The 26,389-nt window shown below is 32.3% G+C and overlaps 3 protein-coding genes and 1 long non-coding RNA gene across 4 annotated transcripts; 1 reads left to right on the plus strand and 3 right to left on the minus strand.

Annotated features, from left to right (window-relative positions):
* Positions 1–419: 419 nt before the first annotated feature.
* On the minus strand, positions 420–3,883 carry PIG-G (phosphatidylinositol glycan anchor biosynthesis class G). Its single transcript, XM_074131668.1, has one exon. It carries the CDS (start codon positions 3,767–3,769, stop codon positions 1,082–1,084), a length of 2,688 nt encoding a protein of 895 aa, XP_073987769.1. The 5' UTR covers positions 3,770–3,883; the 3' UTR covers positions 420–1,081.
* Positions 3,881–11,536, plus strand: kz (putative ATP-dependent RNA helicase kurz). Its single transcript, XM_074131666.1, has 18 exons — positions 3,881–4,082; positions 4,150–4,326; positions 5,440–5,742; positions 5,846–6,381; positions 6,484–6,673; positions 6,751–6,966; positions 7,639–7,774; positions 7,859–8,063; positions 8,133–8,292; positions 8,423–8,655; positions 8,780–8,991; positions 9,097–9,336; positions 9,600–9,814; positions 10,393–10,615; positions 10,716–10,853; positions 10,934–11,102; positions 11,182–11,279; positions 11,357–11,536. Exons 1-18 carry the CDS (start codon positions 4,002–4,004, stop codon positions 11,431–11,433), a joined length of 3,609 nt encoding a protein of 1,202 aa, XP_073987767.1. The 5' UTR covers positions 3,881–4,001; the 3' UTR covers positions 11,434–11,536.
* Positions 11,537–13,636: 2,100 nt separating this feature from the next.
* Positions 13,637–17,470, minus strand: YL-1 (Vacuolar protein sorting-associated protein YL-1). Its single transcript, XM_074131671.1, has 7 exons — positions 17,199–17,470; positions 17,004–17,130; positions 16,373–16,478; positions 15,289–15,471; positions 15,061–15,202; positions 14,620–14,976; positions 13,637–14,190 (listed from the first exon to the last, which is right to left on the minus strand). Exons 1-7 carry the CDS (start codon positions 17,330–17,332, stop codon positions 13,935–13,937), a joined length of 1,305 nt encoding a protein of 434 aa, XP_073987772.1. The 5' UTR covers positions 17,333–17,470; the 3' UTR covers positions 13,637–13,934.
* A 3,977-nt stretch (positions 17,471–21,447) lies between these two features.
* On the minus strand, positions 21,448–23,365 carry LOC141456067 (uncharacterized). Its single transcript, XR_012459570.1, has 3 exons — positions 23,226–23,365; positions 22,155–22,281; positions 21,448–22,003 (listed from the first exon to the last, which is right to left on the minus strand). It is a non-coding gene; the product is annotated as an uncharacterized lncRNA (long non-coding RNA).
* Positions 23,366–26,389: the final 3,024 nt, after the last annotated feature.

Raw genomic sequence — 26,389 nt, forward strand, 5'->3', positions numbered from 1 at the left:
ATTTCATTTCATTGAATTGGGAATTACGCTGGGGCAAGAGTCCGCGATTTCATTTAACTTTTCGGTATTTTAAAATTGGGGATTTTTTTAAAAAAATTGTTCATGCCTATGTAAAATGTTAAATACATATGTTTTTTTCGAAAAATACTTTGGGTAGGCTCAGCCTTAGAGCCTAAATCTATTTTTTAATCAATTAAAATTGCGTTAGAGAAAGTCGTTTATGTATTATATTATATTCAAATTCTGTATTGAATTATTTACCGTTCTAACAGAAAAATGTAATGTAAAATTGATCTGGTCTACAATTTATAAAGCCTCAAATAGAGTGCCATGTCTATGATTTTGTACAAATCCTTAGTGCCGCGATCTGCGGATTTTCAGTACTTTTTTTTTTGTTTTATGAATTTCAAATTTTGGCGTTTTTGCTGTAATATTAAGAAAGTTAGTCTGGAAAAACGTTTTCCCCTTCAAATAAACTATTTCACCTGCAGCCTGTACATACGTATAATTTTAGCACTAATCTTAAAAAGGTATTTTTATATTTAACATTGAACATATTCAAAATACAAATGTATATAATATTGTAGTCAAAATGATAAAACTTTACTGATTAATTATACAAAAAATCGAGGTAGAAGTAATGCACGTAATCAATCACAGTTAATTTTTCTCGTTATTACAAACAAACGCTTATCTCCAACACGACGCTCATGCCTTAAATTACAAGATTAAGATGTTCGGCTATAGTCACAGGAATCTTCACTATGCTAATTTTTTAATTGACACCTGACACATAGAGCATCAACATATTTTTGATATGTTTAGCTTGTCTCGCCATTAAAATTTTCTTTAATAATAATCATTATTGTTAAAACTTTTGGTACTTCAAATTAAAATTTCTCAGTCTTAAACATTATTTATTTATCATGTGGCTGGATATCAACCTTATGGAAATTACATCAAAGGGTAATAAATTAATCTTTGTGAATTACAAAGTATAACAAAAAAAAAGTTCTTGCAATTATTTCTGCTTTAAAAGTTGAAGCATTATTTACATAACAGTAGCTGATGAAATTACATTTTATTTTACCTTGTTTGTTTTAAAATTCGCAGTACTCTTGAAATAATTAAAGAAATTAGGAAAATTTGCCACAAAGTCACTCCAAAATACTATAAGAACTGTAATGAAAATTAATAACGCGTTTAATAAAATATGTGCCATAATATACAACAATTTCGGTGCAAATACTGTCCAAATGAATAAATGGTGCCGTTGAATAATCATTATGAAAGTATAAACAATTATTTGTGAACAACATGTAAGTATATTGACATAAAAAATTTCTGCTTGATGATCCTTAAGTTTGCCTGTTTTTGCCAAAGCTCTTACCACTAGTAAATATGCTACAAGTGGTGTAGAAAATAAATTCAATGCTACGAAAAATCCAGTGATGTACAAATTAAAACTCTCCAAGCCAACATAACCAGCAGTTATATCTATTGTTGAAATACTGTTGGAATTACCTTGGTAAAAATAGAAAAGAGTACCTAAACAGTTATGAAGATATATTAAAGAAAACGTATCATTTTTAAATTTTTTAACCAAAATGTGGCTATAAAATAATAATGATGGAATGATAATTAAGTTGTGAGGTTTGTATAACAAACAAATTGCCACTAAGCATAAATCTAACACAAAATTTGTAATTCTTTCAATAATTACATCAATCGATTCGCCTCGATTTCTTAATGATTTAATGAAAATAATACTTTTTACTAAAGTCAATATCCAAAACGTTCGGGCCACTACAATTCCGATATAACGACTAGATTCCAAATTATTAACTTTGATACTTCCTGAAACAACTTTAAAACAAAATATGCCTATAAACTGTCCAGCAGTTAAAACAGTTAAAATAGGAGATATGATGCAAACAAGTCTTCTGCTGATAATGAAAGTTGATATTAAAGAAAACATACTAAGTGTAAGAAGGAAAACAGCATCGTGCTCGAGGAACCAGTCCTCAAGATCAGACAATGAGGCCCACTTATCACCTGTTTGATTCAAACACCTCAAGAACCTGTGGCACAATAACAATAAGCTAAATCCGACCACATCTGTTTGAATACAAAATAAAAATAATGTAACCATCAAAAAGTACCAGAACTGATGTTCCTCCTCAATGTAACTTGTACTTGTTAAGCTTACTCTATGTAACACTGTAACAATTATCAGTAATCGATTAAAAGGATTAAAATGTATTATTGTTTTTTTCGAATATTTTATGAAAAAAAAATTACTTAAAAGAAAGAAATATATTAAGGAAGTTACTAAAATATTAAATATTGTAAAAGAACATGTCACAGAGCTAGATTCTAACAAATAGCAAAAATTGTAATGTAGGAAAATAGTAACAAGAAGAAAAGGAAATTGAGAGAAGAAATTTTTAGAAATAAATTTGATTCCAAAAATGGAAGTAAATAAAGACTGCATACATAGTAACATTCCTATGATCATTAGATTTAAGTCATAAGTTATATTTATATTAACTAATTTGTCTGACATGCTGCCCTGTATATAACTAAAATATTTTGCACTATTCAAGTAATCACTTTGTGAACAGTTACTTAAAAAGAGTTTAAAAAATTCAATACCACTATTCATACTTTTCTCAATATCATCATTGAAATTTGGTTCATTTAGATTGTGTTCCTTAACTTTCACTGACAATCGCAACGCATTGTAAAATAAAGCATACAATGAATAAGGTTGATCCAAACCTTCTAAAATTTTGTAATGAAGTTTACCAATGCTGTCAGCCGGAATTGGAATTCCTAATAAAACTGAAATCAGAGGTGTTAAATCAATCTGTCTAAACTCAGCATGTTTTAAATCTTTATCACAGTCATAATTGACCATAGCTACTGGTACCAATACTTCTGGAAGGGTTGACCCTCCGTGACCACCTGAATCTTTCATACCGTGATCACCACAAATAAATAGTAAAACACTTTCATTAGTTCCCTTAAATTTTTCAGTTATAAGTGATATAATGTTATCCATTTCAAGTAATTTAGGTTTTACAAGGTTACTTCTAGGTCCTTCAAGATGACCTATGTGGTCTAATCCAAGATAATGGAGAATCATGATATCCCAGTCACCTTTATGAATTTCTACTTCAACATTCCTGGTAACATTATAGTCAACCTCAACAAAGTCATTTACAAAAAATGATACTGTGCCTTCGCTTCTTTTAAAGGCATGAGGAAGAAGATTAATCCAAGTTTCATCGCCAAAAAATACATTTTTATAACCATTTTCTTTGGCTAGCTTTATAAAATTGTCAGTATTTAATTCAGATTTACCAAAATTAGCTATTACATCTAAAAAGCCAGGAACTGTTCCTGTGAGAAGAGATTTTATTCTTGGTAAGGTAACGGTAGGAGATTGCACCCTTATCTTTAATAAACAAGAATTTTTGTCATTCAGTACCTTATTTAAATAAGGAAAAAGAACTTCACTACCTTCCTCAACGGCCACAAAATCATAACGTAGAGAATCTATAATTATAATAATAAACTTATCAAAATGATTCTTGTAGGCCAGAAAATTGTTTATTTCTGTATGATTAATAAAGGGTAAATCAGCCATAGTCGAAAATTTGTGAGAACAAGTGCTTGCTGGAAAGAAGCCCCAATAGAAACATAATGCACCCAAACACTGTACGAAAAATAAATATATATGAAAATATTTATTTGTGTTATTCATATGCACAATTCAATGTTCATTTCAATGTACAATAGTTTCATTCACTGAAAAAACGGACACATTTTAATTAACACTTATTTGGTTTGTTTAGTTGTTTTTGAAAGGAAGGTTATAGAGGAGGTTTAAGAAGGATAGGTTTTGTTATGTAAGGGTTTCGCGTCACACGTGATTAGTAACTTAAAGTTTTTCAGGGGAGCTATACTAACATTTTCACGCATTCCAATAGAAAAGTATGGGAAAAACAAAAAAGAAATTTAATTGGAAAGCCAGGGAAGCAGTTGAAACGATTATTGATAAGAATGAAGAACGAAAGGTACAAATATTTGCAAATAATGTTTACGAATTATATTTTTCGCCTCTAATATTATGTTGATCTCTAGATAAAATTGGAATTACAAAGCAGTAGTAAATATGATGATTGTAATGCCTTGGTTCTACCTTCCAAGAAGAGAAAGACTAAAGTGAAAAGGCCTCAATCCAAGTCTACTAAATTACTTTCTAAGACACAAAGAAAGAAATTGGAAAAAATTGTCGAACGTAAGAAAAAGAAAGAGAATGTAAGTACAAAAAGGATCGTTAAAAGTAACTAAGTAACAAGTTATTTGTGACCTATAATTAAAGTCAACTTGCATAATTCATTCAAATAAATTTCTCACTGCATTTGGATGTTCAAGAGATCTAGGCAAACGAATTTTTCAAGTATTTATTTGGAATTAATGAAACACGAAAAAATAAAAAATCGAAATTTAACCGTAGCGGAGAAAGTACAATAGTTGTGTTGTCATTGAGTTTACTCGTCTACTTGTTTTTTCTTCCTTAACTTTTGACTGTTTATGATGTCGGTTACTGTAATACGGTTTTTCTAATTAATAAAATAGCTCAGGTATTTGGTACGATTAACAAAAACTATTGAAAGGATTGAGAATATTGATAATAATTTAATGATTTAGCGTTTTGTCTTTTAACCGGTTTCTCTATTTGGGATATCCTATCCTTGTAGGAACTCCACTATTACCACTCCACACTACCTTCCTCAACGGCCACAAAATCATAGCGTAGAGAATCTGTAATTATAATAATAAACTTATCAAAATGATTCTTGTAGGCCTGAAAATTGTTTATTTCCGTATGATTAATAAAGGGTAAATCAGCCACAGTCGAAAATTTGTGAGAACAAGTGCTTTTTGACCACTCCACTATTCATTATGACACTTTTCAACCTTTTCTCCAGTTCACCAGTTATATGCTTTTAAAAATTAACAGCAATCCTCTTCGTCTGGGAGCACCCAGTGATAACAAGAGGTGGCAGAGCCCGCCAAAAAATAGACGAGTAAATTTTATCGCTGTAAAATGTGAAGTGGTCAAAAAATTATACCCTTCTATACAAGTTTATACTAACTGAAAATTAAGAATTATTTTTCGTCTCCTGTCTAGATGGATTTTTAGCTTAGCAATGTCGATCGGGCGGCGCAAAATAATTTTTAATTTTTGGTTAGTATAAATTTGAGAGCTTTCACCACCATTGTAGAAGTGGTGAGTGTACATCTCTAAAAGGCGTTTCTTTTGAGATTTGATATAGAGTCATAAGGTGCCTTTTATAAAAAAAAATTCTCTTTCTTCTCTTTTTTTTATTTGTAAATATTGTCATTGTTATTACTTATTTTATGAAGAGAGCTGCGATGATAGATGCCCTATCTGAGGTTCAAGTTTCAACAGAACAATTGAACAAGATGACTTCCATTGCTGAAATACAAAACAAGGGGATTAAACGTCGTTTTAACGATGATGATAAAAGTTGGTTGAAGAAAGTAGATGTAACTACCTTAAAAAGTCTCAGTCTTTGTCGTGAGGACCAAGAGTTTGCAATTAATTCAGTTAAAGGTAGTAGAAAACGTCGACGATTATTAGCTACCATGTTTCCTGCTGATAAAGAGAAAAGGAAAATAGAAGATCCTAATATTGTGGGAATGGATGTAAGTTATATCTATTATTTTTGTTCTCTCTTATTTCACAGTAGTCTGTTTTATTTTATAAATAATTTTTTAGTAGAATTGTTAGTAGAATTTTCATTCGTAGGATTCTAGCAGTAACCAAAGTTCTGGCGATGAAGAAGATGATAGCGAAGTTATTATCAAACAAGAATCTGAAAGCGAAGAAAACACAGAAGATGACAGTGTATTAGATAAAGATGAAATATCGGAGTCTGTGGAAAGTAATCAAAAAGCTCTGTCAATTTCTTCACCCAACATCTTAGCTGAAAATTCTCAAGAAGTCGTTGTCAAAAATTGTGAAGAGGCGATTATTGTAGCAGATGAAAAAAAATCGAATGGCGACAGTGAAGGAGACAAAAATTTGTCTACTTATAAATTCCAAAAAACTGAAAATAAACCAAATTGTTCAACCATTGAAGTGAAAAAGGAACCAGCAGTTTTTGTTTCAGTTGATAGAAAACCAGAAATCCAGGCAGCACGTCTGAAATTACCAATTCTTGCAGAAGAACAAATGATAATGGAGGCTATAAATGAGAACCCTGTAGTTATACTTGCAGGTGAAACTGGAAGTGGTAAAACAACCCAAATTCCCCAGTTTCTTTATGAAGCTGGATACACTCGGTATGTTTAGCTTTTTCCAGTTATCAATCGTCCTTCAATTACTGCCGTTTATACTTATTATTATTTTATTTTTTATTATTATTATTTTTTTGTGTGTGTAAGAAATGGGCAGATAATAGGAATAACTGAGCCTAGAAGAGTTGCTGCAATATCAATGTCAAAAAGAGTTGCAGAGGAATTAAACCTTTCTTCGGACAAAGTTAGCTATTTGATTAGGTTTGAAGGTAATGTCACGGGCGATACACAAATCAAATTTATGACAGACGGCGTTCTTTTAAAAGAAATACAGAAGGTCAGTGCATAATAAGAAACAATTAAATTGCTTGAGTTATTATCCCTGATAATGAAATAATTGTATTTTTACTGTAGGATTTTCTTTTGACTAAATATTCAGTTATAATTCTTGATGAGGCTCATGAAAGAAGTGTCTACACCGATATACTAATGGGATTACTCTCCCGAATTGTACCTCTTAGAAATAAAAGAAACATTCCACTAAAATTAATCATTATGTCAGCTACACTGCGAGTTGAAGATTTTACTGAAAATAAACATCTTTTTAAAGTTACACCTCCAGTTATAAAGGTATACCCTTTTTTCATTGTTAATAAGTTCTTGAATTGATTAAAATATATATATATTTTTTTTATTGATTCAAACTTTATTTAACGATTAAATATATTTTTTCAATCAATTTAATCTGACTCTTTCTGGAATGTACAGAAATTTTTTTAATACCCTACTTGGTCTGAAGTTAATCCTCTTGATAGTAACTATTTCCTGTAAAAAAGAAGAAGATATATTGTTTGTCTTTGGTAGATAGTGTGTTGTAACAGCGCCCACCACCCTCTCTGAAGTCAATTTGCTCCAATGTTTCGTATAAAAGATGTTATCAAATAATTTTAGTCTGCTAATAGTTATTATTCCAAAAGTAATATATATTCATTTGTTTACTAAAAGCACCGGTATATTGGAAGTCGAGGGTATGTATATGGGATTTAGGTGTAATTATTATTTTACAGTTTCTTAGTTCGACAAAAAACGATTGCATGATCTCATTTTAAAACGGAACATGATTTGACCATCGCTAAAATCTGCATCTTTGAAGAAATGTACCTACATCATTTGCATTTTTGGATTTTTTTAAAGAAAAGTTTCGACATGTAATTTTTCGTACAGTAAAATTAAAAATAGCATTAAGCATTTAGAACAGCTAAATGAAGTGGTACAATTTTTTTTATAATTTTTTTAATCCAGGTTGAATCAAGGCAGTTTCCAGTAACGATCCATTTTAACAAACGCACAAATCCAGATTATTTAAAAGAAGCCTTTCGTAAAATTTGTAAAATTCACACTCAGTTACCAGAAGGCGGGATTTTAGTTTTCCTTACGGGTAATTAATTTGTTTATAAAGTTATAGAAATATAATAATATAAATATAAATAATTCAGTTTTAGACTGAACAAAATATTTTCAGGACAGCAAGAAGTGAATGGATTAGTTAATAAACTTAAAAAAGCCTTTCCTATGAGAAATCAAGCTATATTAAAGAAAAAAGTAGAAGAAAAAGAAAATGTCGAAGACGATGTTGATGAAGTTGAATTGAACTTGGACAAGGCATTGCAAAAAGCTAAACTGAATAGAAAACAAGAAATCTCTCTTCCGCAAATAAATCTGGATAGGTTTGTTTTTGTTTTAAACACTACTTTGTAGAATTTCACATTATTTATTTATTTATTTGTATCTTTTAGTTACGAGACTGCACCTAGAGATGACACAGATTTAGACCTTCTCGATGAGTCTAGTGATGTAGAAGAAGACTGGGGAGAGGATGAAATTGCTCTTCATAATGTGCAACCACTTTGGATTTTGCCACTTTATTCTGTACTTCCATCAAAGCAACAAGCTAAGGTAGTCCTATTTCTAAAATTATCTCATCAAGTGTAGTTAGAAGATTGTTCCGGATATTTTGCCATAATAAGCTATTCTTTTTATTTATTTATAACATTCTCAGGATGTAAGGAATTAATTTTATTCGTAGGTATTTAATCCACCTCCCGAAGGAACTAGGTTCTGTGTAGTAGCTACAAATGTTGCAGAGACTTCATTAACGATTCCTGGCATAAAATATGTGGTAGATACGGGTAAAGTTAAAAATAAATTGTACGACAAGTTAACTGGAGTTTCAGCATTTTCTGTGCAATGGGCAAGTAAAGCAGCAGCCAATCAGAGAGCTGGAAGAGCTGGGCGAACGTCAGCTGGACATTGTTACAGGTATGCGAAGGTCGAAAAGATTCATTGTTACCTTTTATTTCCGCTTCATTGTCATATAATACTTTCTAAAGTAGATCCATATTAAAGTATTAAACAATTGATTCTTAAATTTTTTTCCTTACAGGCTTTATTCTTCGGCTGTCTTCGATGATTTCGAAGAATGGTCAACTCCTGAAATGCAAAGGCGATGTGTAGATGAATTAGTGCTTCAGATGAAATATTTGGGTATTCATCGTGTTGTGAATTTTCCATTTCCTTCCCCTCCTGATAGTACCCAACTGAAAGTAGCTGAACGAATGCTTGTTATGTTGGAAGCCTTGCAAAAATCAGAAGCTGGTACTAGTTTTTGCATTATTTAACATTTATTTTCTTTGCTTTTTTTTTTCCTAACAAGCCTTTTATTATAAAAAGTAAATCAAAATTCTCTTTATTTGTCTTTAGGGGAAAAAAGTGAATATTCTGGAAAACTGACTGAATTAGGTAAATTAATGGCAAGGTTTCCAGTAGCACCTCGCTTTTCCAAAATGTTGTGCCTTAGTTATCAAGCGCTGGACATATTCGAATATATTATATGTGTCGTCTCTGCTTTATCAGTACAAGAAGTATTGTTAACTGCAGACGATGCTGCCACCCAACAGCGACGGGCAAAATGGGCTGGTAAAGGCGCTATTCAACTTTTAGGTAAAACATAAATTTACTTTAAACGTTTGTTATTATTTTAAACATAATTTTCTGTCGAATACATGAGTTAGAAGCCCGTTAGGCGCTACTCTCCCATATGTTCCAGCCATGATGTGTGCACTAATTCGTTCATCTCATTTTGGTTGAAAAACTCTTCTTTTGGGCAGTATAGCTTTCGGCCAAATTTCATAAACTCATAGAAATTTTTAACAAGTGTACAAATCTGTTTTATATAGATTAAATTGCTTGTACTTTTCTTGCAGGAGATGCTATGGTTTTATTAAGAGCAATCGGCGCAGGTGAACATGCTTATGTTAATGGAAAACTTGAAGAATATTGTCTTTTAAATAAAATAAGGCCAAAAGCTATAATAGAAGCAAGAAAAATTAGAATACAGTTAATTAAAGAAATTAATTTATTAAATCCAATGTTGAATTTACCCATATACTTGAAATTAGTTCCACCAAATGCTACCCAGGTATGTAAATACTCATTCAAAAATGTAATGTAAACACTTTCTAATATTGTAGTGATTAGTTCATTTTTCCGCTTTGTAATGTTCTTGATGACATGGTGTATACAAATAGATCAAAATCTCATCATGGCTTCACCTATCCGCACTTGCGTGAAATATAATTTTGAACTTGCTGCGAATTTTATTTTTTCTATTATGGGAGGATATATAAATGTACTCACGCATGTTTGTACAATTTTTAAAAATTCTTTTTTTCGAACTGAGGAGATCTGAAAGCTTATATTTCCTATAAAAACACTAAATCGAAAGTCTGTATGATTATAATGTCTCTTTCAAGTTGAGTAAAACAAAAAAAAAAAAAGAATAAAAAAAAACAAAAGAGGCCCATTTCGGAGTGAATTATTTGGGATATATGTTTCCAATTATCAATATTTTGCCGCAGTTTCCTACATGTTTTTAGAAAAAGACATTTCCAAAGAATTTCAGAAAAAAAATTGTCGATTAATTATAATTTTGTACTTTTATTTTTCTTTGTTGCTAATTTTTATATATTTTCACTTATGTTTATTTAATGTCTTTAGACAAGACTAATGCGGCAAATAATTTTGGCTGGAATGGTAGACAATGTAGCGAGGAAATGTGAGGAAAATGTCCAGGCAAAAGGAAAAATGAAACCTTTGTACAATACTCCTCTTTTAGAACAAAAAGTTCAGATTCACAGTAGTTCAGCTCTTTATAAAGAGTATCCAGAGTGGATTGTGTATCAGGAGATATTCCAGGTTTCTGAGAAAATGTATATGAGAGGTTGGTAAAAAATATTTCTCAAGATGTTTTTGTACAATTTAAGGTACAAGTTGTTATAAATATTACTAGTGTGATAATAATATTCAGTCTTAAATCATAGGTATCGTAGCCATAGAACCAGAATGGCTGCCTGTATTCGCCCCAACTTTGTGTCAACTTGGTTCACCTTTAGAAGATCCGCCTCCCAGGTACAATGCTACTAAAGGAACTGTTCATTGCCACGTTAAAGCAACATTTGGTAAATTTTATATTTGGCACAGTCATTGAACTTAACAATTTCCGCTTTTTAAACATTCTTTTTTTAACATTTCTTTTAAGGTCGAAGTGGCTGGGAATTACCAGTAGTAGAAATAGAATTTCCTTTGGGACTGGATAAATACAAATGGTTTGCTGTATTTCTGTTAGATGGTTCTGTATGTCCAAAGCTAACTAAATATACTAAATCTTTACTTTCGACACCACAGACTATGATCAGATCATGGGCTAAGTATGCTATTTTACATAATTTAGATATCATCATTAAAGGATCCTTTTTAGTATAATTCAATGTGAAACATTTTATTCAGATTACAGCCAAGGACAGAATTACTCCTAAAAACGTTAGTATCTAAAGAAGTTGATTCGAAAGAAAAATTACTTAAAGTTTGGTTATCCGAGAAAACATGTAAGTTTAACAACTTTAGGTTTTTTTTTAAAGAGCATTTGTGTTTCCTCGTATATTAATATTATTTTTAATTTTAGATTTGCTAGCATCATATCAGAAGTGGTTACCTGAGACGGCACACAATGAGGTAGCCATGATGTGGCCCCCAACTTAAATATTTAGTTGTTTTTAGAATCTTATCTAAATTATTGTTGGGATTGCATGTAAATTTATGTAAAATATTTAGTTTTAAATTAAATATGTATATTAATATATAATTTGAGTTTCATTAAGCCAGAATCAACCTTCTTCAACTTAATAAGGTAAAACTAGATAAGATTATACCGAGTAATTTGTGAATAGTGGAGGCACTGACATAATTCCTCGTTTTAAAAATGTGAATAATATCACAGTATTAGTAAAAAAGTGTCACTTAGTTACAAGGGAAGGATTAATTCTACATTTTTTTACACTGGCTCGTAGAGCGGGATTGCGGGTTTGAAGCTGACCGCCATTTCTCCTTGAAACCTGAACAGTTTACGCCCACCCAGCTGATTATCATTGTTGTCTAAAACTGTTTCATCTCTGTTCATTTAATCGTTCCCGGAGCATTTCAAAATGAGGAAGAGAAAATCTAGAGGCAGTGATAGTAAATCTGAACCTCAACTGACTGGACTAAATGCAGTCTTCAAACTAACCCCTCCCCTCAAATACTGTTCACAATTTGACTTAATAATATCACGGCTTGGCCGCTGCGATCTCTCCCAGTATGTGGTCTTCAAGTGATTGAAATGAAAGGCTTCAAATAATATTCGTTAAGTTTAGGTAAATAGTGCTTTCTTGGTGCCAGTTTGAATTCAGTTGGTTTAGAAAAACTATTTTATAAAGCCGATTTGTGGCAATAATTACCTCGCAATTAACATTAAATGTAAATTACGTGACATAACAATAATTCAGTAGCCCCAATAAAATTTCAGATATGTTTGTCTCTTTAAGAGTCGGTTCACTTTTCGCTTGCAGTATAACAGTTACTTAAAATTCATTGCAGCTCATGATCTGTTTTGCTTGCTCTTTACGAGAAATTTACAATTACTTTACTTTAAAGTATTGCTAATAATTCTTGGAAATTGTGTTAAGGATCATAAAACGCAGTAGAATATTCTAAAGAATAAATTGTTTCCAGAACATGCAATAAGTAATAATATAACATTATGTAAAATCACTGGCTAATAAAATAGCCATATGAATTAGACATTAATATTTATTATTATTACCTTAACATAATGATACAGTTAGTTGGCAACATGAAAGGATTTCGCAGCGACTCTATAAAAGCTTTGTAAAACTGGACCAAATATTTGTTGTCATTACATTTATTAATTAGTACAAATTTTTTACAAGTGTACACACAGTGTACAAATTTTGATGAAGTGTAGTATCTTGAAAATCCTCATTGATCGGGGTAATTGTTTACTACAGGCAAATCTTGGCTGGCGGGCTTGAAAATTGAACTTGATTCGATGAGACCAAAGTCTTTACTAGTCGGGCCCTGTCTGCTGATGGTTTTAACTAAAATATCATGAATAAAATGACTATAAAGGTACAAAACTATTGTTTTTTTTAAGCATTCTGATTCAATTAAACTTACTTAATTTTATGCACTACCTAAATAAAATAGTAACATCTTTATAAAATCAGACTTACGAGCAATATTTAAAATTGTTACAAATAGTTTTATTCAATAAAATTGACATTTATTTTTTTTAAAGAAGAAAGAAGAACTATTGAAAGGAATTATTCAAACGTGGAAGGCTAGAACTAGATTATCACATTTAAACAGAAGTAAAAAAATAAAATGAAAGTAAGTGATCTACATATATATATATGTATATATATAAAATCAGCAAACTACTTTAGATATGCAAGTGTATCCGAATAGAACCAAGAAAGTTCCAGAAAAACGAACTACATCTTTAAATAATGTAAGTCAGATAGCATTAAAAACAGCTGGTAACACTTGAAAGTATTTAATAATTTTATTTTACGACATCAAGGAACAACTCCAAAAGCAAACAAAAACACTAAGTACCAGATATATTTAATGCTGAATAAACCAATCAACATAATAGTGTTCGTTCACACCTCGTCCAAACCTGGAAATGAACAACATGCAGACCGTAATCCTCATTTTTAGAAACTAACGCACGCGATTCAAAGAAATTAAAATGGTGATACTCACATATAAAGTATATTCTTACAACCGCAGTTAATTTCTACAAATCAGCCCCTTAATCACTCAAACAAAAAAGCAAAACTACAAAGTACAAGTGATAGATTACATGCAGGTTCAATAAAAAAAAAAAAAAAAATCTGCCACCACTTACATTAGAATCGTCGTTTTTGTACAATGGTTTTACACATTACATATTTATACTTTTTACTACTTTTCAATTTTTCATAAATTAGAAAATTTATGATTAAAAACAATTTAATGTAACTGTCATCTGTTCGCTAAGCTGCCTATTTCTATTTACAACATGTTGAATTGTTTGTGTTCAGCAAGGAAAAGAATATGTTTGGCCAAACTACAGTCTACTGGAGAACATGCAAGACGGTGCCTGTAGGATGCGCTGCTGAAGCGCCTGTTGTGGGCGTAGAAACGCCCGGCAACATTTGTCACACCTTAATTTGAGCAAGGTGTAAGCTGGCAGGATCTAAGCGAATTCTTGTCGTTGTTTGTGCTGCTTTTTGACTGTTCACTTTAGCACGGTATGGTATCCATTTTTCTAACTCAGCTGGATCTAAACCGTCGGTCGCACCACGTGCCACTTTAGAGTCTATTTGTGTATAATAGGCTTCTCTTATAACTTTAAAGGCGCGAACATTTCTAAACGCACATTCAGTTCTTGGATCCACATATTTTGCTGGTAACCTGGTCAATTAAAACAGAAGTTTAATTTAAAATACAAACATATTCTATGAACATTAATTTATTGGACAAATAATGTTAACGTTTTTTTCCGTAGGAGCACGCATTTTTGTAGCATTCCTGACAAGGTTTAGACTCTCATCAACCAACAGTGGTTATGAAGTTTGGAGAATTCGACTTCATTGATAAAACTACCATTGAGATAGATTGTCTGAAACCGGACAGGAATACAATAAACTCGTGTCTGATAAAATCAGCAATATTATCCAGCACTGCGGATCTAATATAACTCATTTTTCAACAAATTAATATTGCTGGAGCAATTTCTAATTCACCTGATCATATAAAAACTTGTGCAGAAAAAACAGAAAATAACTGGCAAAAATAAAATCCAGTGTAATTTTTTGATTAATTAATAAAAAACTGATCTACCTGGTAATTGGGCAAAGTCTAGGTTCTCTTGGTTTTGGAGGTTTTCTTTCTGGAAATGCTTTTCTAAATGTTGATTCATCACTAAAAGTAATAAACGTTCTCTCATAACGTCCTCTACCCAGATTTTCTGGAGTTGCTATACACTTCTCACTTTCTTTTTCATCTAGTAACTTTTCTTCGGCTGTTGTAACTTCAGTTTCAACTTGGGAACTTATTTCAACTTCAGATTCTATGTCAGGAGGATTAACTACAAATCCATTAGAATCAATTTCTATAGAAGTATTTCCCGAAAATATTGTATTTTCGGGTTCTTTTTTTATTTCATCTTTTTTATCTAAATCTTTATCGGCAGTTGACCTACAAACATTTCAATAATATGAAATAACCCAATTAGAATAAGTATGTTTAAGACAGTACGAGTATACTGCGTAACTACCGTACTTTTCGCTCTCCGCTTCAATCGTGTCCTCAAGTTCAGTAATTAGAGGCATAGATACTGAATAATATCGCACTACGGGGCCGGTGAATGTTTTTTTTACAACCCTGCTCTTTTTCTTCTCAAGTTCTAGTTTATAATATTTTTCTGAAACAACAAAATATTTTGTAATTATTAGAATGAATAACTTCTCGTCAACGTTTTTCCTGAGATATTTTGCACGTCAAACAAACCTAACGATTTAAGATTTTCTTCCTCAGTAATTTTAGCTTCTTCCAAAAGTTCTTCCTGAGTCGGTTTCCAAACGTCTTCTGACCTTACAATTTTCCTTCTCTTTCCTTGGGCAGTTCTTTCTTTTATTCTTTGGGCGGTAGCTGCAGATTTAACTGCTGTCGACTTTCTAATAGATTTCCTTTCTAAACAAATTAATTACAAGAAAATTAAAAACAAATTAATTACAAGAAAATTAAAAACAAATTAATTAATCACTGAATATTTTTACTTCCCCGGAAGTCAATTTTTCGAAATCTTCTATTTTATGGATACGTAAAGAGAAGGGGATAGTATGAGAGAAAATCTAAAAACAAAAATGCAGCAGACAGCAGAAGGTAGCTTATACTGAACATGGAAATTAAAAAAAAAAAAAACGCTTTTAATGCAGCAAAAACTTACGAATCGTGTCCTAACTGCAAACAACAAAGTAAAAATCTCACATGTTCAACACCAACTTTAAAGATTCTCTCTTTCTGTAGGTAACTGTTAAGTCAGAATATTAATAGCAGCAGTATGAGAAAACTAATTACATACTTTCTGTAAAGAATTTGAAAAACGTTTGAGAAACTAATTTTGGAGAAAAAATATGCATTTTTTCAAAGCAAAAAATAATTGGAAATTGAATTTCTCAACTGGAAGGAAACTTCCAAATCTCCCTTGCCACAATTTTCCAACTACGAGGTCATCAGAGCCATAAATTCTTAGTTATAACTGCCTTTTGAGACATTTAGAATCCCTAGAGGATTAAGTAATTATAAATATTATTTAAAATGCCTAGTAGCCTTGTGAACATGTTTTAACCCTTCATTCTCTGCGGTTTGGTTTTTAAAAACTAATATTTTCATGCTTCTAAAAAATCTATTCCCTCACAAAAATTTGCCGTAAACACAGGACTTCTGCTCTCAAGGAGTAAAAATAGAAAGTTACAATTCAATAAAATTGATATAAGCACATACTAAAAATATCTGATATCTTAAGCAGATAGTTTGGGTATATGAATAACAGAATATATGCAAATTTTTTTCCATATTAAATCAATCTTACCTGAAGGGAAAAATTGTTTACTACTAGACCTCCTTACTTTTTTTGCTCTTTCTACCTCTTTTTCCTTCGGTTTGGATTCCCTCTTCCTTTTTAAGGGTTTTGGATCCTGCATCAGGAAGTAATGATTAAATAACTATCACTATTATAGATAAATGACCAGATCGCAAAATCCGCTTTTTTTTCATAAATATTTAAAATAAAACTAAAAAAAAAAAGGAACGCAATGATCTTAAAAGCGTAAGACATAGAAAGATAAAATTCACTGCTCTTTCATATTACTAAAATATTGAATGGTAATATCTTAATTGTAAACAAATCGTTTTGTAGCTTTTAATTTTTGGAGTATCACCAGACTTAAATAAATGCTTAAAGAAATTTGATTTTCCACCTCTTTGGAAAAATTCCACAATTTGATTAGATATTGATTAAAATAGTTAAAAGAAATGCCAGAGAAATAATTTTTAAGAATAATTGAGGTGCTAATCTGGACCCCAGCAATTATAGACATCAAGACTAGATATATTCTTTGTTATATAATAATGGGTAAGAAACAATGCCATTTGTTTGTTATTATATTCTATGTAAAAATTAAAATGAAATCTAAAACTATAAAAACAAGGCTGATTCTAACCTTATATACTTTTCTAATAACATTTTTTTGAGTCTTTTTCCCATCTTCTTCATGATCAGAAACAACTTCATCATTTTCGTCTATACTAAAGTCAGAATCTACAACATCTTCTCCCTCTTCTTCAGACCTTTAATAACAACATTGATCAATCACCATTTAATTTACAAACAATAATATATTTCTTTATATCCTTACTTGTAATCATCGTCATTTTCTTCTTCTTGAAACCCACCATAGGTAGTTTTGTAAAAATCATCTTCCTCTTCTTCATTCAACAATTTAGCTAATTTGTTTCCTGCATTACTACGCCTTTCACGTGAGGCTGCCATAGTTGTAAAGTCCTTTTTACACTAGTTTATATTTTATCACAGTTCATGAATGTACGAATTAAATTAACTTTATAACCTTCCTATTAAAAGTACGGACGACATATAACATAACCTGTTCGACGGTCACTTGTTCCAAGCACTAGCCGAAGCTATCAGTTAGCGGTGATCGGAAAAACTGTATCTTTAACAGACTAATTAGCAAGAGTAAACATTTATGACTCAGAAGAAGTTTTAAGAGGCATTTTATAAAAATGTGAAAACTAATTTAAATTAATTTATTTCTAATAAATAAAAAGTAATATTTGAATAAATTACTGAATCAGTCGTAGTGGATATTGTTTACAGCATTTAGAGTATAAATGAGTTTTAGAAATTTTCTAAGCGAGCTACTCGTCAGTTAATGTTTTCTTCTTAATATAAACTTAAAGTTAATTCAATTCAATTATCTTTCTCGCTAATCCCCTAGAATCTACATATTTTTATCATCCCATTCTTGTAGGGGGCTCCGGCCTACCTATCCGGCCGGCGTCTTGGCGGATAGCTTTAAATTTGTATACAGTTTGATTAAGCGTACTTCTATGAAAACTGGATGGATAAAATTCCGTAACAGGAAGATCCTCTTTGCTAATGGAATTTACACAGACTTCTTCGAAAATGTTTTCTATAGTAAACTTCTTATACTATATGGTCGTAAATCCAAAACTTTTATTCGAATAATTTTTGTAGAAAAGAAATTTTTAAGAAGAGATGGTTGAAATAGTGATTGTTATTTCTGTGCAATATGAGTAAACAAATTGGATAATGTTAGGAATAATTAAATATGTTTCAAAATTAGAGGTTTTAAAAACTGTTAGTTTTTTTAGAGTATAGTAATACGAGGAAGTCTCACCATCTTTTTTTTTTTAATGAATTGCTTTTCCTACAACTACAAGGTGACATTTTCAAGCCCAAGAAAAACAAAAATTAATTATAGAATTAGATTAGATTTATCAGGGGCTGAAGGTGTTCGGCAATCGCTAGCTCCAAAATACCTCTTCTTTGCGACACTCCTTTTCACTTTACAAACGACTTTCCACAGTCGAACAAAATTCCAAATGCTGACATAATTCAGCAACCTGCATCAACAACTTACCAATTTACATCCATACACCATTTAATTTTACAGTAATGTAGACTATTATACAGTCAGGCTCGATTATAGGCGCAAACAAGAAGCTACCAGAGCGCACGCAAAGTAAACGCAGCGTGCGTTGTCTATTCTTGCGTCATTCATGAACAATGCGTGTCACTCAAATTTCTAGGTTTCAAACAGGAGTAAGTCACATATAAATTCGATCAGATTTTAATCATTTAAGTAAACACAATATGTTGTAACTTTAGCCACTTGAGTAAGCTTGTTCGAGTGAATACTTACGTTAGTTAACATTAGAAAGGGTACTGCAATATTTTGTATATTTGCAACATAATGTTTGTCTATGAAGGTATGTTCTAATCATTTGCAATCGTAACCACTAATAATCTCACGATTTGATTCTGTTAAATAATATTGCGATATGAACCTTTCACACAAAATATTCTAGAGCTATCCTGTCGTTAAATTGCTCACAAATATCACTGCTAATGTGGTTAATAGCAAAAATTGGAAAAAAAATTGAGATAGTAGCTTAAAACATTAAAAAACCAGTACAAACAAAAATTTCATAAAACCATTAGTCTCTGCAGTTTGAGGCTCTTCTAGTGACATTATTACAACTTAGTCTTGAGAGAAATTGATGACTTACAAGTGTCAGTTCCACAATCGTTGACCAAGCCTCAGCGAAGCAGGTTTTTGAGGAATTTAAAAACGAACACCACATGAACTTGCTTCAATTTCGCAATGAAGTATAAGGAGGACTATATTAATTTGTTCAGATAAATAAAAATAAAAACATTTGGTCTGAGAAGAAGTTTGGGTGTGGAGTAGAAAAATGGTGGTACTACCGTCCAGGCTGTTCTCCCTAGAAGGATGTTCGGCGGCATCATGATTGGAGGCTTTGAACTGTTTGACTGTCAATAGGGTTGTTTCAGAGGATCCAAGGTAGGATGTCTAACAAGGTTTACTTTCATTTCATCCAAAAAGTGGTTAGAAACTTAGTCGAGATCATGATTTAGCACAACGATCAAAAACTTCAGACATGGAGATCTTTGAAAGTATATGAAGGCTGAAAAGGACCATATAGAGTCAACATTTGTGAAGAATACAAAAAACATTGATATTAGTTAAGGAAAAATAATTGCTTAGTTGCACTGTTAAAATTCTTAGTGATGTGGCACATCTGAAAGTCAATTAAACTATGATACACGACACATTACTGCGTACAATTCACATTAACATAAATTTTAAACTTTATAAAGGATTCCTTTAAATTAAAGGAATAAAATGGGCGAAACTTTAGCGTACATACTCTGTACTTTCTCTCTGCCATACAAACACATAAGATTGCTTGAAATACTCAGAAAGATTTTTCAAAAAATGACCACATAAAAACCTAGAATTTCTAGAATTAATCACATGTAATGAGTGTTTATCATTCAATTTTTTTTTCTTTTAACTTATTTAAACATTTAATTTATTTTAACTTATAGACTAATTTAAAGAAAAATATTGAAATTACTGGAAAAAATCAAGCAAATTCATTCTCGGATAGGTTTTATTTTTTCATGTTGATTGAAAACTTACAAACTCATTACATTTGCAATAAATTATATTTAGAGCAAGTTATGAAGAGTAAGTCAACTGTAACAGCATTCACTAATTCTGCCACGTATTTTGTCTACATTTTCTTTGTCCCTCATGTCTTTTCTAAGTTACAGCACGTTTACAACGACTAGTAAATCACATTCACTAGATTCCAACGGCTTTTTGCCAGAATATATTCTTACATGTCGTTGGAAACATACAACTTTTAAACAACTGTAATCACATCACATCATTACATTTAAATAAATCCTCATACATACTTCCAAAGTAGCTGTTCGACAGAATGTAATTTAATTTGAAGTAATCTAATGAATTTTTAAACCTCAGCTTGCTTACAATAGAAATTACATTCAATAAATTTCATGTTTTTTCGCCAGTAGGTACGAGGGTCGTTTGAAAAGTCCGTGCAAAGTCAGAGAGATAGCACCACTGGCGCGTATCGAGGTTATGTTTAGTTAGTAGCATCTCTTGGAAGAACACACGCCAAGTTTCAGCCAGATCGGTCTATTTCTTTGTGTTTGGCATTCGTTTGAATCGAGGAAGTCGAGTGATTTTCAAAAAATGGACGAAAAAGAATTTCGTGTGTTGATTAAACACTACTTTATGAAAGGCAAAACGTCTCAGGAGACTAAAGAGAAGCTTGATAAACATTATGGTGACTCTGCACCTTCGATTAGAACAGTTTATAAGTGGTTTCAAAATTTTCGGAGTGGCCATATGGGCACAAGTGACGCTGAACGTTCTGGACGCCCTGTTGAGGTTACTACTCCAGAAATCATTGATAAAATCCATGATATGGTGATGGATGACAGAAGAGTGAAGGTGCGTGAGATTGCTAGTGCTGTGGGCATCTCGAATGAACGGGTACATAATATTTTGCATCAACATTTGGATATGACAAAGCTATCCGCAAGATGGGTGCCGCGATTGCTCACGCTTGACCAAAAACGAAATCGTGTGAAGTGTTGCAAGGACGGTTTGCAGCTGTTCCAGAAGAATCCGCAGGACTTTAAGCGTCGTTTCGTCACTGTGGATGTAACATGGATACATCACTACACTCCTGAGACCAAAGAACATCTAAACAATGGGTTACCAAGGGGGAATCTGCGCCAAAAAAGGCGAAGACCGTTCCTTCGGCCGGAAAGATTATGGCGACCGTCTTTTGCGATTCGCAAGGAATAATCCTCATCGACTATCTGGAAAAGGGTAAAACTATTACAGGTGCATATTATTCATCGTTATTGGACCGTTTGAAAACCGAGCTGCAAGAAAAACTCCCACGATTGGCCCACAAAAAAGTCCTTTTCCATCACGACAACGCACCAGCTCACACCTCAGCAGTTGTGGTCGCAAAATTAATGGAAATAGGGTTCCAACTCGTTTCACATCCCCCCTATTCTCCAGACTTGGCTCCCTCGGACTACTATTTGTTCCCCAATATGAAGAAATGGCTGGCGGGAAAAAGATTTTATTCAAACGAGGTGATTGCAGAAACGAATGGCTATTTTTCAGACTTGGACAAATCCTATTATTCGGAAAGGATCAACAAACTAGAGCAGCGTTGGACGAAGTGTATATGCCTAAAAGGAGACTATGTTGAAAAATAAAAAAGGTTTACCCCAAAAAATTAAGTAGTTTTTATTTTTGCACGGACTTTTCAAACGACCCTCGTACATTCAATAAATTTCATGCCAGTAGGTATTATCATATGTATTTTTAAACAGCTAGTTGACAATTGCAATCACATTCACTACGTTTATACAGCTCTTCGCCTGTAGTATTTGCGGGGTCTTTTTAAACTGATAACACAACTATAACCGCAATCTTACATAATCTCTTAGATATTGCAGCATCTAATCTACTCTGGTCGCCTTCAACACTTCTGCACATAGTTGTAGTATCAGCACATCTTAAGCAGAGATCGATCTAATCTGTAAAAGAAATATTGATTGATTTATTACATTGCTTCAAACATTAATCATTTTCTTGCCAAATAAATCAGTAAATTTCTCTGCTGATCGGATTAAGTAAATTAAAAGCAGCGATCAGCTTTTAAACAAGAATATAAAAATTTATTCTCACTTGATCCTTTTAGATTCTGAGTTTGCTCTAACTCATTACGAGCATTATGCCGTCTTCTATATCTCTAATCCGAAACAGAGCATCAAACCAACACTGCAGTAGCTCTCTTTTGCCGATATAACTGTAACTATAGTGCACTATTTAACATCCAACTGTCAATATCTGCATTAATAAATATTCAATATTTCCATTTTTAAGGTACTTAATTTCGTTCCACTTAGCATAACTGAACCTCCCTACTCTCCTGATACAGATACAGGCCTTCTGCGCAAATTTAATTTATTTCACACTCTGAGCGATATTTATCTGCATGTCCCGCATTTTAAGCTGGTTTTGAAACTGTATATGAATCTGCTAGGCCGCAGAAATAAAACTTTTCAGTATGTAACAGGAACAGATAAGAATTTACTAAGTTTTAAGAACGATAAGTTAACCCATCTCCAATATTAATGTATACCTAACTAATAAATATTCTGGCAACTTCCAGTTCTCTACAAGAAGCTCTCTAAAGACCGTAAATTTTAATATTAAGTGTTTTAAGTCGCTGAGTATTCTTAGACATTCTTGAAAATCTTGCTTCAACCCATTAGTATTTATGACTTGATGCAAGTTATTGCTTTATTCTCTCCTTTAGTACAATCAAGAGTAATAATGACCCAGTGGAAACGATTGCAGAAAGCAATGATGCACGCTAAAGTATATGATCTGTTAGATGAATGTGCAGCTAGTTTTGATGGAATAAAACAGGTAAACGTGTATTCTGCACTCAGATTTATAATCATACGTAACAGTTTGTTTAGTGCTATTGGAATATTAAGTAGGTTCAAGTGAAAAATATCAATAATGAACATTGAGTTATTACACCAATTTATCAATGCAATATTTCCAATTAAGCGAGATTTCTCCTTAAACTCCTCGTTGTATTCCAATTAATACAAACCAGTAACAATTAGAGAGCGAAATAATTTTTGTATCCATGCAGTCACCCAGCATCTGTATCAATTATAATCATAAAAACTGATAACATATATTATCTTCTAAATAACAGAATGAAATTATGCAACTACTAACCTAAAGTAACGTTTCTTTTGTGAGCTTCCTCGATACTGCTTCGATTTAGTTCCATCAACAGAACCATCACTTCTTATTAGCTGAACAACAACAGCTCTAAACTACATCTAAAGAAGAATGAAGGATAGATCCCAAAGTGCGGCTGCACCTCACTTCGTTTTGTTAATCTAACCACTTTCCGTTTTAATGCAGCCATTATAACCTCCCTCGCTGTTACTTGTAAGTTGCAACAAGTTTGAATATTAGTTTTTTTCTCATTTGTTATAACAATATCATAATGTTATAATTTGAGTCATTATTGAAAGACAATTTCCGTTATGCCATTACTCTTGTTAAATATTTGTTTTTAATCTAAGGATCTTTTTGGTAAAGGTACTTAAGTTTTTGTTACAACGTAAGGAGGGGGCCCATATCATTTATAGCGCGACTCTGTAATACATTTTGTTCTACGGTTTCATTTTTACATATATGGCCCGGATAAAAAGTTTCCCACTACTTTATTTTATGTTTTTAACTTTTTATTTCATGTGGCTATTTGATGGTTGGAAACGATCCAATAGATTTTCCAGGCATATTCCGACGTTGAGCATATAATTTATTAGCTGGCGAAGCACCTATGTATAGGCTTTTTTTGCATTACCGTTCTTAAGGTGCCGGATTGTTGATTGGGACAACCCCAGATCAGATGATAGTTGGACTAGGAAGTTTGCTCGGTACAGAATGCATAGTTCTAGTCATAGTATCCTGGTCTACCTGAACTACATTTTTTTCTATATTTGGGTCCCCTTTTGAATTTATGAAACAAACATGGAACATTTATCATTTATTCTGCATATCCTTCCATTCAATTCCATAAAATTTCCTGGTTGGTTTGGTTGTAGGACATTCATTTTCGAAAAATGTCTTAGAATCAAAAAAGGCAAAAGAATGAGATAATGTAATTACCTGATAAGTTTTATTAAATAAACAGGACATAAAAGTTAATACTAGTAATAGTAGTAAAGTTAATACTAGAATGCAAAATTTGAGAAACAATTTTTTATTATTTTGCAAATTATGTACTAATCTAGCTGCCGCGTCACAGATTATCTTTTACTCGGACTTCTTACAGCTCTCTGTCCGGTAATAGTGTTGTCCGTAACTGGAAATTTTTTTTCAGCTTTTCATCTTTTTCGTGGGAATGACTTCAACGATTTATTTTTTTAATTTCATGAACTCATTAACCAACAAAATGATCAGTACAAAATCTTAAATATTTACGAAAGAAATTGTTTGGCATTGATGGTTCGAACGTTGGTAATTATCCTTGTAGTAATCATTTAGTTTGGGGTCTTTCTGATTGATGTAGTTTACTAGTTTTAATGTATAGTGATGTAGTTAGCACCCTCGAAACTATTATCGGTTTTGTCAACCAAAATGTTAATGACTCAGTTTTACATTGTTTTTTTTGTTTGTTTTTTTTTTTTTGCAATTCTACGTCAAGAAATATTTGTCGTTACTCATGAAGTTTCCTAAGTATAGCAGATTCCTTTAATTTACTGCAAACTAAACTCATGTTTCATTTGCACGATTTGTATTATCTCGGCAATGGTCATTCATTACTCTCCTCGTCAATGTGATCTTTAATATCATCTATGTATGCCTTTTAAAGGTCTCAATACATTATTTTGTAAACTTAAGTTTTTTTCTGACGGTAGTTGATAAAGGGCCTGTCAGATTTCAAGTTTTTTTTTAAGCATAGTCTTGCCTGGTCATTCGAAGTACCTGAGGGATCTGAGCAACTTAACCTTGCCATCCATCATACAGTGAACATAGTTAAGGAAATTAAATTTTTAAAAGAAATGTATTAAACATGAATGTAAGAAGAATTATTCTATTTCCTTCTCAAGAGAATTTCGAATTTCTATTCCAATTAAATTTACGTAAAAGTAATAATTACTTTCATAGTTTAATTTTATTTTCATCGTTATGTTCAAACATTGCTTACATCTGCTTTATGTCTGAGAATTAAAGAATCACGGCTGAACCAGACTCAATTACAAGACTAGATCAATGTTTTACGGCCTGCTATTAAGCGCCTTGCTCTGTTATGGGTCCTTTTTTCATCTATCAAACCAATAGAAGAACCATCTTCATCTAAATGTTATTTACTTTATTATTAATTATTTACTTATTTTTGCAAAAGAATGTATACAAAAACTGCCATTAAATTTTGTACGAGGGGGTACCCAAAAATAACCGGAATTGCGTTGCCGTGCATGGAGCTTATGTAGTACGCATTTCTGCCGCTAGACGTGTATAGCGCAATTCCTTGCCAGTTCAGTCCTGCCTGTGTTGTCTGCCTAGCTTGTTCTGTAGTGATTGTTTTTACCAGCGCTGTTTTGTTCTTTTTTCGTTTTTTATGATGGCAAGTTTAAGTGAACAACGTGCAGCTCTGAAATTTTGTTTTCTACTCGGCAAAAATGCTGCTGAAAGTGTTTTAATGTTGAAAACAGCTTACAAAGATGACGCTATGGGAAAAACTCAAGTATACGAGTGGTTTAATCGGTTTAAAAATGGCGACATGTCGATTGATGACAAACCTCGTTCTGGACGTCCATCAACTGCCCGAATCGACGAAAATGTTGTTCACAGACCGTCGACAGACAATTGATCAACTGTCAGAGAGTAGTGGGTTATCTTGGAGCTCGGTTCAGCGAATTTTAACGGAAGATTTGGGGATGAAAAGGGTTGCTGCCAAGTTTGTTCCTCGAGTTCTGACTGACAATCAAAAAGAACATCGAGTTGAAACATGTCGTGCTTTGAAACAACAGCTTGAAACTGATGCAGACTTTCTGTCAATTACTGGTGATGAGTCATGGTGCTATGGTTATGACCCAGAAACAAAGCAACAGTCGAGCCAATGGAAGACGTCATCTTCACCCCGACCAAAAAAATGTCGTCAAGTCAAGTCAAACATCAAAACAATGCTGATTTTTTCTTTTTTGATGCCAAAGGCGTAGTCCATTCAGAGTTTGTCCCCCCCAGGTCAGACCGTCAATCAAACCTTGTATTTGGAAGTTTTGAAAAGATTGCGCAATAGTGTTCACCAAAAAAGACCCGATTTGTGGCAAACAGGAGACTGGTTCTTCCACCACGACAATGCACCTGCACACACAGCCATC

The sequence above is a fragment of the Rhodnius prolixus genome, unplaced genomic scaffold (assembly GCF_049639745.1).
Source record: "Rhodnius prolixus isolate KJV_2025 unplaced genomic scaffold, Rpr scaffold_4, whole genome shotgun sequence".
NCBI lineage: Eukaryota > Metazoa > Arthropoda > Insecta > Hemiptera > Reduviidae > Rhodnius > Rhodnius prolixus.